This window comes from Nomascus leucogenys, chromosome 10 (assembly GCF_006542625.1).
Source record: "Nomascus leucogenys isolate Asia chromosome 10, Asia_NLE_v1, whole genome shotgun sequence".
NCBI classification, from domain to species: domain Eukaryota; kingdom Metazoa; phylum Chordata; class Mammalia; order Primates; family Hylobatidae; genus Nomascus; species Nomascus leucogenys.
The window spans coordinates 55523055-55536152 of NC_044390.1; the positions used below are offsets into that span (position 1 = coordinate 55523055).

Here is a 13098-nt window from a genome sequence, read left to right on the forward strand (position 1 = left end):
TGGAGAAGGGAGTCTCTGGCCTCTGATTGCACAACCTGGCAGAAATTCAAGTCCTGCCTCCAGCCAGCCCAGGGCTGAGTTGACACAGGACGGCTAGGAGCAGGAACAAAGAACAAAGAATCCAGCCTAGCTGAGGATTACCCAGGTCAGATTCTGGAGATAAAGAGGAGAACTGGAAGAGTAAACCAGGCAGCTGTGGTCGGTTTTGTTTGTTTTAATGCAAAACAAATTTATTTGCATGCACAGCAATGAGGATTAGGAAACTAGATAAAAAGGAAAGAAGCCTTCAGCAGCAAGTGAGACAAGTTCTCTCTCTGTTGCCCAGGCTGGAGTGCAGTGGCGCAATCATAGCTCACTGCAACCTCTATCCCCTGCGCTCAAGCGATCCTCCCACCTCAGCCTCCCAAGTAGCTGGAAGGCCGCAGGCATGTGCCACCATGCCCAACTAATTTTTCTATTTTTTGTAGAGATGAGATCTCCCTATGTTGTCCAGGCTGGTCTCAAACTCCTGGGCTCAAGAGATCCTCCAACCTCAGTCTCACAAAGTGCTGGGTTTACAGACAAGCTGTGGACCAAGTAAAACAGATTACCCTGGATTAGGTGAATGAGCCTCATCCTGTCAGTTGAGAGACCTTAGAACAAAAACTGAGTTTTTCAGAAAATGAGAAATTCTGCCTTGAGACTACAGCATCAGCTCCTGCCTGACTTTCCAGCCTGGTGACCTGCTGCAGATATAGATTACTGACTTGCCAGTCTATAACGGCATGAGTCAAATTCCTTAAAGATATATGTCTTTTTTTTTTTGAGACAGAGTTTTTCACTCTCATTGCCCAGGCTTGAGTGCAATGGCATGATCTCAGCTCACTACAACCTCCGCCTCCTGGGTTCAAGCTATTCTCATGCCTCAGCCTCCTGAGTAGTGGGATTACAGACTTCCGCCCAGCTAATTTTTGTATTTTTAGTAGAGACAGGGTTTCACCATGTTGGCCAGGCTGGTCTCGAACTCCTGACCTCAGGAGATCCACACGCTTCGACCTCCCAAAGTGCTGGGATTACAGCCCTGAGCCACTGTGACCAGCCAGATATATGTCTTAAAATGAATTTATATATATATAGTTATAGTTATATATATACATATATGTATCTTAAGATGTTAAAAATATGACTTAAGATGAATATATGATATAACTTTTTTTTTTTTTGAGACAGGATCTTACAGTCACCCAGGCTGGAGTGCAGTGGGGTGATCATGGCTCACTGCAGCCTTGACCTCCCTCACTCAAGCGATCCTCCCACCTCAGCCTCCCAAGTAGCTGGAACTAAAAGTGCGTGCCACCGTGCTGAGCTAATTTTTGCAATTTTGTAGAGGTGAGTATTCACCATGTTGCCCAGGCTGGCCTCCAACTCCTGGGCTCAAGCAATCGGCCCACCTCAGCCTCCCAAGCTACTGGGATTACAGACATGACCCACCATGCCCAACCCAGATATATCTTAAAATAAATATATAAATATTGGTTGGTTGATTGATTGATTGATTTTATTGATTCTTTTTCTCTGAAGGACCTTAACTGATACAGAGGTGAAGTCTAATTCCCCACTCCTTGAATCTGGGCTGTCTCTGTGTCTTCTAGGACTTCAGGGCCTAGGTCATAAGAAGCCTTATAGCTTCCTTATAGGCCCATTGAAATAGACACCTTGGACCCAGCTGTCATGTAAAAAGGAAGCACACGCATCCCCGTGGAGAGGCCTCATGTGAGAGAAACTGAGACTCCCAGCAAATAGGAAGCACCAAATTGCCAGCCATGAGAGTGAGCCACCTCAAAGTATCTCTTCCAGCCTCAAATGAGCTGCCCACACTGATGCTGTGTAGGATTGAGAAAGCCATCCTAGCTGAGCCCTGCCCAAATTGTAAATTTGTGAGCAAACTAAAAGTTGTATATATTCAGATACAGATAGGAGTTCATACACACATACCAAAAAAAAAAAACTTGTATATCTTTTTTATTTTTTTTTTTTTTGAGATGGAGTTTCGCTCTTGTTTCCCAGGCTGGAGTGCAATGGCGTGATCTTGGCTCACCGCAACCTCTGCCTCCCTAGTTCAAGCAATTCTCCTGCCTCAGCCTCCCAAGTAGCTGGGATTACAGGCTCACACCACCATGCCCAGCTAACTTTGTATTTTTAGTAGAGATGGGGTTTCTCCATGTTGGTCAGGCTGGTCTCGAACTCCCGACCTCAGGTGATCTGCCAGCCTCGGCCTCCCAAAGTGCTGGGATTACAGGAGTGAGCCACCGAGCTTGGCCTGTATATTGTTTTAACCTACTAAGTTTCCTGGAAGTTCAATATACAATAATAGATAATTGAAACAGATATATTTCCCAACAAGTTTGGAGTCATCAAAGAACTGATCATGGACTGGGTGCAGTGACTCGGGCCTGTAATCACAACAGTTCGGGAGGCCGACACAGGCGGATCACTTGAATCCAGGAGTTCCAGATCAGCCTGGGCAACATGGTAAAACCCCATCTCTACAAAAAATACAAAAAAAGTATCTGGATGTGGTGGTGGGAGGATTGCTTGAGCCCGGGAGACAGAGGTTGCAATGAGTTGAGATTGAGCCACTGCACTCCAGCCTAGGCAACAGAGCAATACCCTGTATCAAAAAAAGAAAGAAAAAAAAAAAGGCTGGGTGCAGTGGCTCACCCCTGTAATCCCGGCACTTTGGGAGGCCAAGGTGGGTGGATCATTTGAGGTCAGGAGTTCAAGACCAGCCTGGCCAGCATGGTGAAACCTCATATCTACTAAAAATACAAAAAAAAATTAGCCGGGCATGGTGGTGCGCCTGTAATCCCAGCTACTCAGGAAGCTGAGGCAATAGAATCGCTTAAACCCAGGAGGCAGAGGTTGCAGTGAGCCAAGATCACACCACTGCACTCCAGCCTGGGTGACAGAGTGAGACCATGTCTCCAACAAAAAAGTTTTTTTAAATAAACAAAAAAAATTGGTAACATGTGCATAAATGCTTTTATATACATTGGAATACGTTCATATATATATATATGCAATTATATATATATATGCTATATATATATGCAATTATATATATAGCATATATATATATATATAATTGCATATATAGATGCAATTTTTAAAACTGAAAAGAGAGCACACCAAACTGCTGGGCCAGAGGTAGGAAGCAGAAGCAGAAAGCGGAAGAATTTCCCTTTCAAATTTTACACTTACAACCTATTCCCTGCTCCTTCCATATCCTTGAGGAGGGAGGAGGCTGTCAGGAGAGGAGCGAGCACCCAGCTTGTGGTCAGACAGCCCATAGTCAAAGCCAGGCTCTGCCACTCCCTCACTGCCATGTGACCTTGGGCAAGTGATTTGCCCTCTCTGAGCCTCACTTTCATCGTTGGTAAAAAAGGGCACACTGATAGGCTTCTGGGGATCGGAGGAGCCAGCACGCATGTATGTCTTAATTTGGGTTCCCTGGAACTAGACCTTAATACAAGGAGTTGAGTGCAAATCCTCTATCAGGAGGGTGACCATAAGACAAGAGTTCAACTGCCTGTTGTTTCTTTGGGAGGTGATCCCTGGAAACACAAGACAATGGAGAAGAGGGATGGGGAAGGGAATGCAGCAGTTAAAGGGACCTTTATTGAGGAAGTTTCCACCGTGGGTAGCTAGGGCTCAGCCCTGCTTAGTACCTCAGGGAGACAGAATAGAACATGCACCTCCCAGAGCAAGGGAGTCTTCACCCCCAGAGCGAGGGAGCTGGGGTATTTATCCACCAATACCCGCCAATCATTACTGAGAGCTTCCTCCAAGGGCATGATTTCTCCAGAATGTCCTGCCTGCACCGCACAGGTCAGACCTGGGGACAGAGGCAAGGGCTCTGACAGTGGCCATGAGCAGGAACACAGCCTGGTGTGGATAGTTACAGTGACTCAGTGAGCAGAGTTCTCCTCTCCTCTCCTTCCAACACACCCACCCATATGCGCACACACTTACAGTCACACCGCCACATACACGTTTACACACACTCGTGTGCACACTACAACACATGCACACACTGTTACCCAAATGCACCCAAACACGTACGTGGTCACACATGCACACTCAAACGTGCACGGACACAAAATTGAATACAGAATGGATGCCTTAGTGCCTGCTGTCTCCAAATTGTCCAGCAGAGGGAGCGTTCTTCACACTCAGGAGGAGGGAGGTCCCACAGCCGCCAGCGACAGGACCAGACTTGGGTGTTTTGAGAATTACACTTGCAGTACGTGTAACAGGGCTCCGGGGACCCACGGACCTTACTCCTCCCCTTCTCACTCTCATTTATTCACCCTCGTGGCCTTTGGCGGAAACTCAATGCGCATTACAAGCATGATGATACCGGACTATTCGCATGACAAGAAAAAGCCGAGGTGCAGATAGGGACAGTCACGTGCCCAAGGCCGCCCCTAGGAAGGAACAGAGCCCAGATTGAGCCCACATATGTCGGATCTCAAGGCTAACTTTGTTTGCTAGTGGATGGCGGGGTTGCATTGAAAAGGGTCCAGGAGATGTTTGGCGAAGGATGCGCTCTTGGAGACCCTCGGCTGGGAGAGGGTTGTAGGAGAGGCAGCACCTGCAAGATCCGGGTGGCTCAAGTAGGGTCTGGGATTGTCTGTTTCCCATTCAGCCCCGGAGTACCTCGGACAGGGGATTCCGGCCGACGACCCTAGCACAGTCCACCGGGGGGCGCCCCAGGATACACGCCGCTGCTAGTGCCTCTCGCACAGCCAGCCCAGCTTTAGCTCATCTCCTCCACACCCCAACTCTAGCCCAACCCCCGTCGACGCCCCCTTCTACGCAACGTGGCTAGGGACCTAGACCAGGACTAGGAGCCTGAGGAGTGAGGCAGAAAAGGACTCAGGACCCCCGCTGGGGCCCCACCGAATGATCTTGGGTAAGTCACTTCACTCGGGCGCTCAGTTTCTACCTCTGTTAAACGGAATAATAAAAAGTGATTTTACAAGTCAGTGTGAGGATTAAATGGGAATATATGGGAAGAGCACACAGGAAGCACTCAATCAAAAAAAAAAAGTTTTGTTTTGTTTTGTTTTTTTTCAGACAGAGTCTCGCTCTGTCACCCAGGCTGGAGTGCGGCGGCACTATCTTGGCTCACTGCAACCTCTGCCTCCCGGGTTCAAGCGATTCTCCTGTCTCAGCTTCCCGAGTAGGTGGGACTACAGATGCACGCCACGTCCGGCTAATTTTTTTTTTTTTTTTTTTTTTTTGAGACCGAGTCTCGCTCTGTCGCCCATACTGGAGTGCAGTGGCGCGATATCGGCTCACTGCAACCTCTGCCTCCCGGGTTCAAGCGGTTCTCCTGTCTCGCCCTACCGAGTAGCTGGGACTACAGGCACGTGCCACCACGCCCGGCTGATGTTTTTTATTTTTAGTAGAGACAGTGTTTCACTGTGTTAGCCAGGATGGTCTCAATTTCCTGACCTCGTGATCCGCCCGCCTCGGCCTCCCAAAGTGCTGGGATTACAGGAGTGAGCCACCGCTCCCTGCCCTAATTTTTTGTATTTTAAGTAGAGATGGAGTTTCACCATGTTAGCCAGGCTGGTCTGGAATTCCTGGCCTCAAGTGATCCGCCCACCCCGGCGTCCCAAAGTGCTGGGATTACAGGTGTAAGCCACCACGCCTGGCCTCATAATTGTTAGGTTAACTTTGGAGACCACCCCCAGGGCTCGGTCCTTAAGCCCTTACTCCATACACACACACACACACACACACACACACACGCACACACACGAGATCTCACCCAGTCTTAAAGTTTTGCTTTCTTTTCTTTTTTTTTTGGTTCTCCAGTTCATGGTTTTTAATCAGCAGAACTGTTTGCCTTTGGGACTGGATAATTACTTGTTTTATTGAGCTAGGTATTCTGTGTCTTGTAGAATGTTTAGCAGAGTCCCGGGTCCCTACCCTCTAGACGCCAATAGTAACCACCAGTTGTGACAACCAAAAATGTTTCCAAACAACAACGAATGTCCTCTGGGAGGAAAAATCACCCCCATTTGAAATCGCTTCACTATGTTTTGGAAAAATATATAAAATATTTATATTAAGGCTTCCCAAATATACATGCCCAACCCAAAACTCTCTTGAATTGGAGAACTGTCTATCCAACTGACATGTCCAATTCCTCTGAACCGGAACTGACATCCTGACATCTCCCACAAAACAACTGACTCCACTCAGCATTCCCCATGTCAGCTGATAGCAGTTCCATTTTTCCAGATGTTCAAGCCCAAACCTAGAGTCCCCCACTTCTTTCAGACTTCACGTTTGATCCACCACCAAGCCTGACAGCACTGTCTTTGTGAACAGTCACTCCTTCTTGGAATCCAATTGCTCTTGATCACCTCTAAAGACCCCAGCTTGGTTGAAGCCACCATCATGTCTCACCTGGACGAATGCAGTCACCCCTAACTGATCTGCCTAGTCTCATCTTTGCCTCACACAGTCTCTGTCCAACAGAGCACACAAAGTCCTATGGTAGTCCTGGCATGGTGGCTCACCCCTGTAATCCCAGCACTTTGGGAGGCTGAGGTGGGAGGCTTGCTTGAGACCAGGAGTTCAAGACCAGCCTGGGCAACATGGTAAGACCCCCATCTCTACGACAAATACAAAACTTAGCTGGGCATGGTGGTGTGTGCCTGTGGTCCCAGCTACTCAGGAGGCTGAGGCAGGAGGATCGTTTGAGCCCAAGGAGGCCAAGGTTGCAGTGAGCTATGATTGCACCCCTGCACACCAGCCTGAGCAACAAAGCAAGATCCTGTCTCAAAAAAAAAAAAAAAAGGTTCGTATGACAAATCTTGTCCCTCCTCTGCTCAGAACTCCCCATTTCTGTCACAAAAAAGGTCACAAAAAAGGCCCTGTGTGAATTTACTTATTTCTTTACTTATTTATCATTTATCATGTCTCCTCCCTAGAGGTAAACTCTGGGAACCTAGGGCTCAAACAGTGCCTGTCTCATGGCAGATTGCCCAAGAAATATTTGATGAATTAATTAATTTTTTTTTTTTTAGACAGAATCTCACTCTGTCACCCAGACTGGAGTACAGTGGCGCAATCTCGGCTCATAGCAACCTCCACCTCCCAGGTTCAAGCAATTCTCCTGCCTCAGCCTCCTGAGTAGCTGGGATTACAGGCGCCTGCCACCACATGTGGCTAATTTTTGTATTTTTAGTAGAGACAGGGTTTCACCATGTTGGCCAGGCTGGTCTCAAACTCCTAACCTCAGGTAATCCACCTGTCTCAGCCTCCCAAAGTGCTGGGATTACAGGCATGAGCCACCACACCCAGCCTGTTGAATTAATATTGTCTCTAGTGACCCAGATGGAAATAGTCTACAGGCAAATGCTACCTAAAAGGAAGATGATACCACTATTATACCACCACTATATATATAATAATGGTATACATAGTGCATATATATATATATATATATATATTATATGTGGTACAAGAGCAGTATCATTTTCCTTTAGTGTAGCGTTTTATATGTATAAAATTGCTGACATCGTCATTGCCCACCTTTTTTGTTTGTTTGTTTTTGGAACAGGGTCTTGCTCTGTTGCCCAGGCTGGAGTGCAGTGTTGTGATCATAGCTCACTGCAGCCTCAAACTCCTCAGCTCAAGTGATCCTCCTGCCTCAGCCTCCCGAGTAGCTTGGACTACAGATGTGCACCATCACACCTGGCTAATATTTTATTTTTTGTAGAAATAGGGTCTCACTGTGTTGCCTTGGCTGATCTCTAACTCCTGGTCTCAAGCAATCCTCCAGCCTCAGCCTCCCAAAGTGCTGGGATTACAGGTATAAGCCACCACACCCGGCTCCCACCTTTTATATTCCCATATCAGGGACTACTCTACCATCAAGTTCCCTCAGTCAAATACCTGAGCATCACCCTTACCACCTCCCTCCCCTCAGCCCCCACTGCTAGATAGTCACCCCAATCCTGGCCCTTCCTGTTGTCTGGACCTCAGCTTCCTTCTTTCCCAGGGTCCTAACCGCCATTGATCCCCCACAAGTCACCTCCCGGCCAGCCCTAGATCTGGCCATGCCCTGTCCTGATCCTGCTCACACACTCTCCATGGCTCCCTATTGCCCTCAGCATAAAGCCTGTGCATTTGGCCCCTTCCTTCATTCTGCCCCCACTTCCCAGATGCAACCACCTGGCCTCAGGTGAGTTCCTCAAACACACTCTGCCCTCCCTTAGCTCAGGGCATTTTCAGATGTTTTTCCTTCTGCCTGGAATACTCTTCCCTCCCCTTGTCACCCACTCAACTTCCACTCCAGCATCGGAGAAGCTCTCCCTGACCCATCCCCATCCCTCTGCTATATTCATCCAGCACCTAGGGCCTCTCCTTTGGAGCACCTGTCCTGGGTTGTAAATAAACCTTTCCGTGTGGAATTATTTGTTCAACATCTGTCCCCCACCCCCTGAGAAGGCAGAAACCAGGGCCTGCCTGTGGTTCTGAAGCAGTGCCAGCAAACAATATGTGACCTGTTGATGAAATAAATGAACACACACACTGACCCCAAAAATCTGAGTTTATGTCCTAGGACAAATGGCTTTCCAGCCTCCTAGCCGGCAGCTTCGCTCAGTTGCAGAGCCCCTCCTTCCCATGCTGGGGGCTCCACGTGTAAGGGTCTGGCTGAGCTAGGGGGTGGAGTGGGGTAGGTCTGCATCCTTTGCTTGTATTCTACAAAAACAGAACACTCAGCAAAGGATCTTTGGGCAAGGGAGGGAGGAAGGGGCTTACAAGGGTCTGAGTTTACAAAACAACGACAAAAGCAAGCAGCCTCGAACCCTACGATCCAGCCTCACGCCTGAGCAGTCCGCCCGTATGAGCTGAGGGCCTCAGGTGGGTGATGTCCGGGTTAAAAGCTCTGACGTCAGGCTCCAGCTTTCCTCAGTTTGGAAGCCTGCCAGGGGTTCAGCCAGTTGGGGGGTGGTTAGGGGTGGTGGGCCCTGAGTCACAGGTGGGTCTTAGGTCCTCTGAAGGCTCAGTGGGCAAGGCCTGGAGACCTGGATCTGCAGGGGCGTGGCCTGAGGACCTCAACCCGTAGGATCCTGGGGGCGGGGCCTGATCCAGAAGGGCGGGGCCTGAGCCCAAGGGGGCAGGGCCGACCCTGGTCCCTCAAAGAGGACAGGAGCGAGAAGTCAGGGGACGGGATCTAAGCCTCAAGGGGCGGGATCAGACCCCCTAAGGGGCGGAGCCTTGCCTTGAGGGGCGTGGCCAGCACCATCAGGCTGCTCAGCAGCGGTGCCTGGTCATCCAGGAGCTGAACCTGAACTTCGAGGGAAGTGGCCTATGCCCTCGGGATCTTTGGGGCGAGTCCTGGTCCTTCGGGGGCGTGGCCTTGGCCCGTCTGGGCGGGTCCTGGACCCCTGGGATCCGCAGGGGCGCGCCCACGCTCAGGCCCGCGGAGGCAGCGGCTCCACCTTGAGCCAGAGCCCATTCTCCGTGCGCAGGATGAGCTCCGGCTTCCGCCGCACCTTGCGCGTTCGGTCCACGCTCAGGCGGAAACGTAGCAGTGTTAGTGCCACAACCACGCGCAACTCGGCCATGGCGAAGCTCTGTCCGATGCAATTCCTGGAGGAAGAAGGGACAGGGCTCAGGACCAGCTTCTGTGTGAGCACTGGTCCCTGGGCGTCACATGCCTCCTTCGAAAATGAAGCAAGCATCCTCGGCTGGGTGAGGGTTAAAGTGAAACCCCACGCTGGGTGAGGGTTAAAGTGAGAGCCCACGAATCGCTCAATTAATGTGACCTTGGGGTTGAGTGTCTGAATCCCGGTGCAGCCTCTTACTAGCTGTGTGTCCTGGATACATGGCACCCCCTCTGAGTCTCAGTTCCTTCATCTGTAAAAACGGGGACAAAGGCATCATAGAGCCAATGGGAGGGTGGGAGCCCAGAACTCAGGGTCTGACACACCGTTGGTGCTCAATACCCAGGATGCTATTGCAGAGTCTGATTTGGGGGCCTCCTGGCGCATTGGGGAGAGGGTGCTGGGTTTTCAGAAAGGACGCCTGGGTGCCATCTGATCCCTGCTCCTGAGAGGCACATTCCTGACCTTTCCCTGCCTCTGTTCCTCCACAGCTGGCTTGGACTGGGGGAAATAGAGGGGTTACCTGGGTCCTGCAGAAAAGGGCACATAGGCCAGTGGAGAGCGCTGCTGTGGGTTGTCCGGGTCAAAGCGGTAGGGGTTGTACACCTAGGGAGGAACAGCCTGGAGATGAGTCTGGGGGCTGCCCCAGACATCCCAGCCTGGCCCCCTTCCCTGAGCCTCTGGGGGTCAGTAAAGATGGATGGAGAGCACCCCAGGGCCACCTCTTCCATTGCACCTTGCACTTCCTGCAATGCAGCCACACCTGCCTCCTTCTTTTGTTCACACGCACCAGTAAGATTCCACCTCAGGGCCTTTGCACTTGCTCTTTCCTCTGCCTAGAACAGGCTTCTCCCTGATCCTTCAATCCCTAAGGTCTCAGCTCAAACATCTCCTCGGCAAGGCCTTTCATAACTACTCGAGCTAAAGTGCCCCTCCATCTGTTTTTCTTTTTTTTTTTATTTGTTTTTCTGTCTTTGTTTGTTTGTTAGAGTCAGAGTCTCATTCAGGCTGGAGTGCAGAAGCGCGATCATAGCTCATTGCAGGCTGGGCACGGTGGCTCATGCTTGTAATCCCAGCACTTTGGGAGGCCAAAGCAGATGAATCATCTGAACTCAGGAGTTCAAGACCAGCCTGGCCAACATGGTGAAACCCCATCTCTACTAAAAATACAAAAAAATTAGCCAGGCCTGATGGCACATGCCTGTAATCCCAACTACTTGGGAAGCTGAGGCAGAAGAATCTCTTGAACCCAGGAGGTAGAGGTTGCAGTGAGCCAAGATCGCACCACTGCACGCACTCCAGCCTGGGTAATAGAGAGAGACCCTGTCTCAAATAAATAAATAGATAAATAAATAACCATAGCTCATTGCAGCCTCAAACTGCCAGGCCCAAGCGATCCTCCTGCCTCAGCCTCCTGAGTGGCTGGCACTGCAGGTGTGCATCACCATGGCTGGCTAACTTGTTTTTTTTTTTAGAAATGGGGTCTCACTGTGTTGCCCAGGCTGGGCTGAGCTGGAACTTCTAGACTCAAACCATCTTCCCACCTTGGTCTCCCAAAGCAGTGGGATTACAGACATAAGCCACCACATTGGGCCAACTTCTTCCTTTTTGGTAGAGATGGGGGTCTCGCTGTGTTGCCCAGGCTGGTCTCAAACTCCTGGGCCCGAGTGATCCTCCCACCTCAGCCTCCCAAAGTGCTGGGATTACAAGCGTGAGCCATTGCACCTGTAAACCGGAACTGGCGCAGTTTTTCTTTCTTTTGTGCATGTATCAATACCCAAAATCTTATTTATTTGCTTATTGTCTTCCCCAAAACTTCACTGTGAGCCCTGTAAAGGCAAAGACAGTATCATCCTCTATTTTCAGAGCCCAGCACACACTCTGGCACACAGTAGGTGCTCAATAAATATTTTCTGCCCTAATGAATTAACAATGAGTGGGTGAATAAATGGCTAAATGCGGAGTGGGGAGGGGTGTGCGCACTCAGGCCCTGCAACCAGCCCTGCTCTCTGGCTCCCTGGGGCGCAGGGGAGGGGAGGACCTGAGGGCAGGGAGGACTGGGGCAGGCACTCACCTTGGAGTCAGGCCACACTGTGGGGTTGTGGTGGGTTCCATAGATGCTGACCAAGCAGATGATTCCTATGGGGAAAGATGGGATCAGTGGGGCCAAGGGGAGCCAGGGCCTCCTCCAGAAACATCCCCCTATTTGGGTCTCCCTGGAGCCATGATGTTCCCATAAGCCATCTGCCACCACCTCCTGTCCATCCTTCTCTAAAAAATTCTGCTGCCCCATCCACTCTTCCCACCTTTCCCTAAGAGGACCCTATCATCTTCTTTCTGGCTGCCACGCTGGCCACATAGGGATCTTTCTTACACGCAGATCTGACATTGCTCCTCTTCAGCTCAAACACCTACCTTGGCTCCCTGCTGCCCCCAGGATTGAGTTCAAGCGCCATCACCTGGCACTCAAGGCCTTTCACAATCTGCATCCTGAGGCTCTACTCCATAAACATGCTCACTCTTTCACTTCCACACTCCAAGCCTCACCTCCCACATTCCCTCCTCCAGGCAGCCCTCCCTGCATTCCTCTCCATATTTGAGCTACTCCAGCCCCTGTCTCTCCCTTTAGCCCATTCCTGATTCCATATGCCTGGGAATGTCTGCCCCCTGCTGTATCTCCCCCAGAATGGGCAATACTCAAAACCTGAGCCATGGTTCCTAGTATCAACCAAGACAGGGCTTGGTCTCCAGGGAGCAACTGGCAACTGAATGAAACTGACCCTCCCCAACTGCACCCTCACAGGCCCATCCCTGCGACACTGCCTCCTTCCTTTCCACCTGGACTCACCTGGCTCTATCTCCCTGCACACACAACTGGGTTTCCTCCAACACCCCAGAAGCAACAGGCACACAGAGAGCTACCCCATCTGCAGGGACAGTGCACCTGGGGCAGGCATGACCAGGCCCCTGTGGACAATAGAGCAGCCACATCATTGGAGGCGGTGCACCAACAGCAGGGGGAACATGGCAGGCACCTTTGGGGATGATGCGCCCATCTGGGAGCTTGATGTCCTCCGTGCATTGGCGAGAGACAAGAGTGACAGGTGGGTACTGGCGCAGGCTCTCCTTAATGCACATAGTTGTGAAGGGCAGCTGAGTCAGATCGTCCCTGGGGAGAATGGAGATATAACTAGAGGCCGAGCCACCACGACACCACCTCCCCAAAACACACACACACACACACACACGCACACACACTCTCAGGGGCAGCTGGGCAGGAAACCAGTCCAGGATTTTAGGCTTGCCCCAACTTCTGCCATTTACAGTTGTCTCATGCACAGGTGGGTAGTACTAATACTTAGTGTTTTTTGTTTTTTTCTTTTCCTTTTTCTTTCTTTCTTTTTTTTTTTTTTTTTTAAGACCG

At 50.4% G+C, this 13098-nt stretch overlaps 1 protein-coding gene across 1 annotated transcript in view; it reads right to left on the minus strand.

Moving 5' to 3' along the window:
* Positions 1-8596: 8596 nt before the first annotated feature.
* LOC100592034 (cytochrome P450 4F22) overlaps positions 8597-13098 on the minus strand; it is a 41143-nt gene continuing 36641 nt past the window's right edge. Inside the window, exons 11-14 of the mRNA XM_030821856.1 lie at positions 12710-12843; positions 11749-11813; positions 10198-10280; positions 8597-9660 (exon numbers count right to left, since the gene is read on the minus strand). Coding sequence (XP_030677716.1) covers positions 9483-9660; positions 10198-10280; positions 11749-11813; positions 12710-12843 — 460 coding nt within the window. The 3' untranslated portion in view covers positions 8597-9482. The remainder of the gene's footprint in view (positions 9661-10197; positions 10281-11748; positions 11814-12709; positions 12844-13098) is intronic.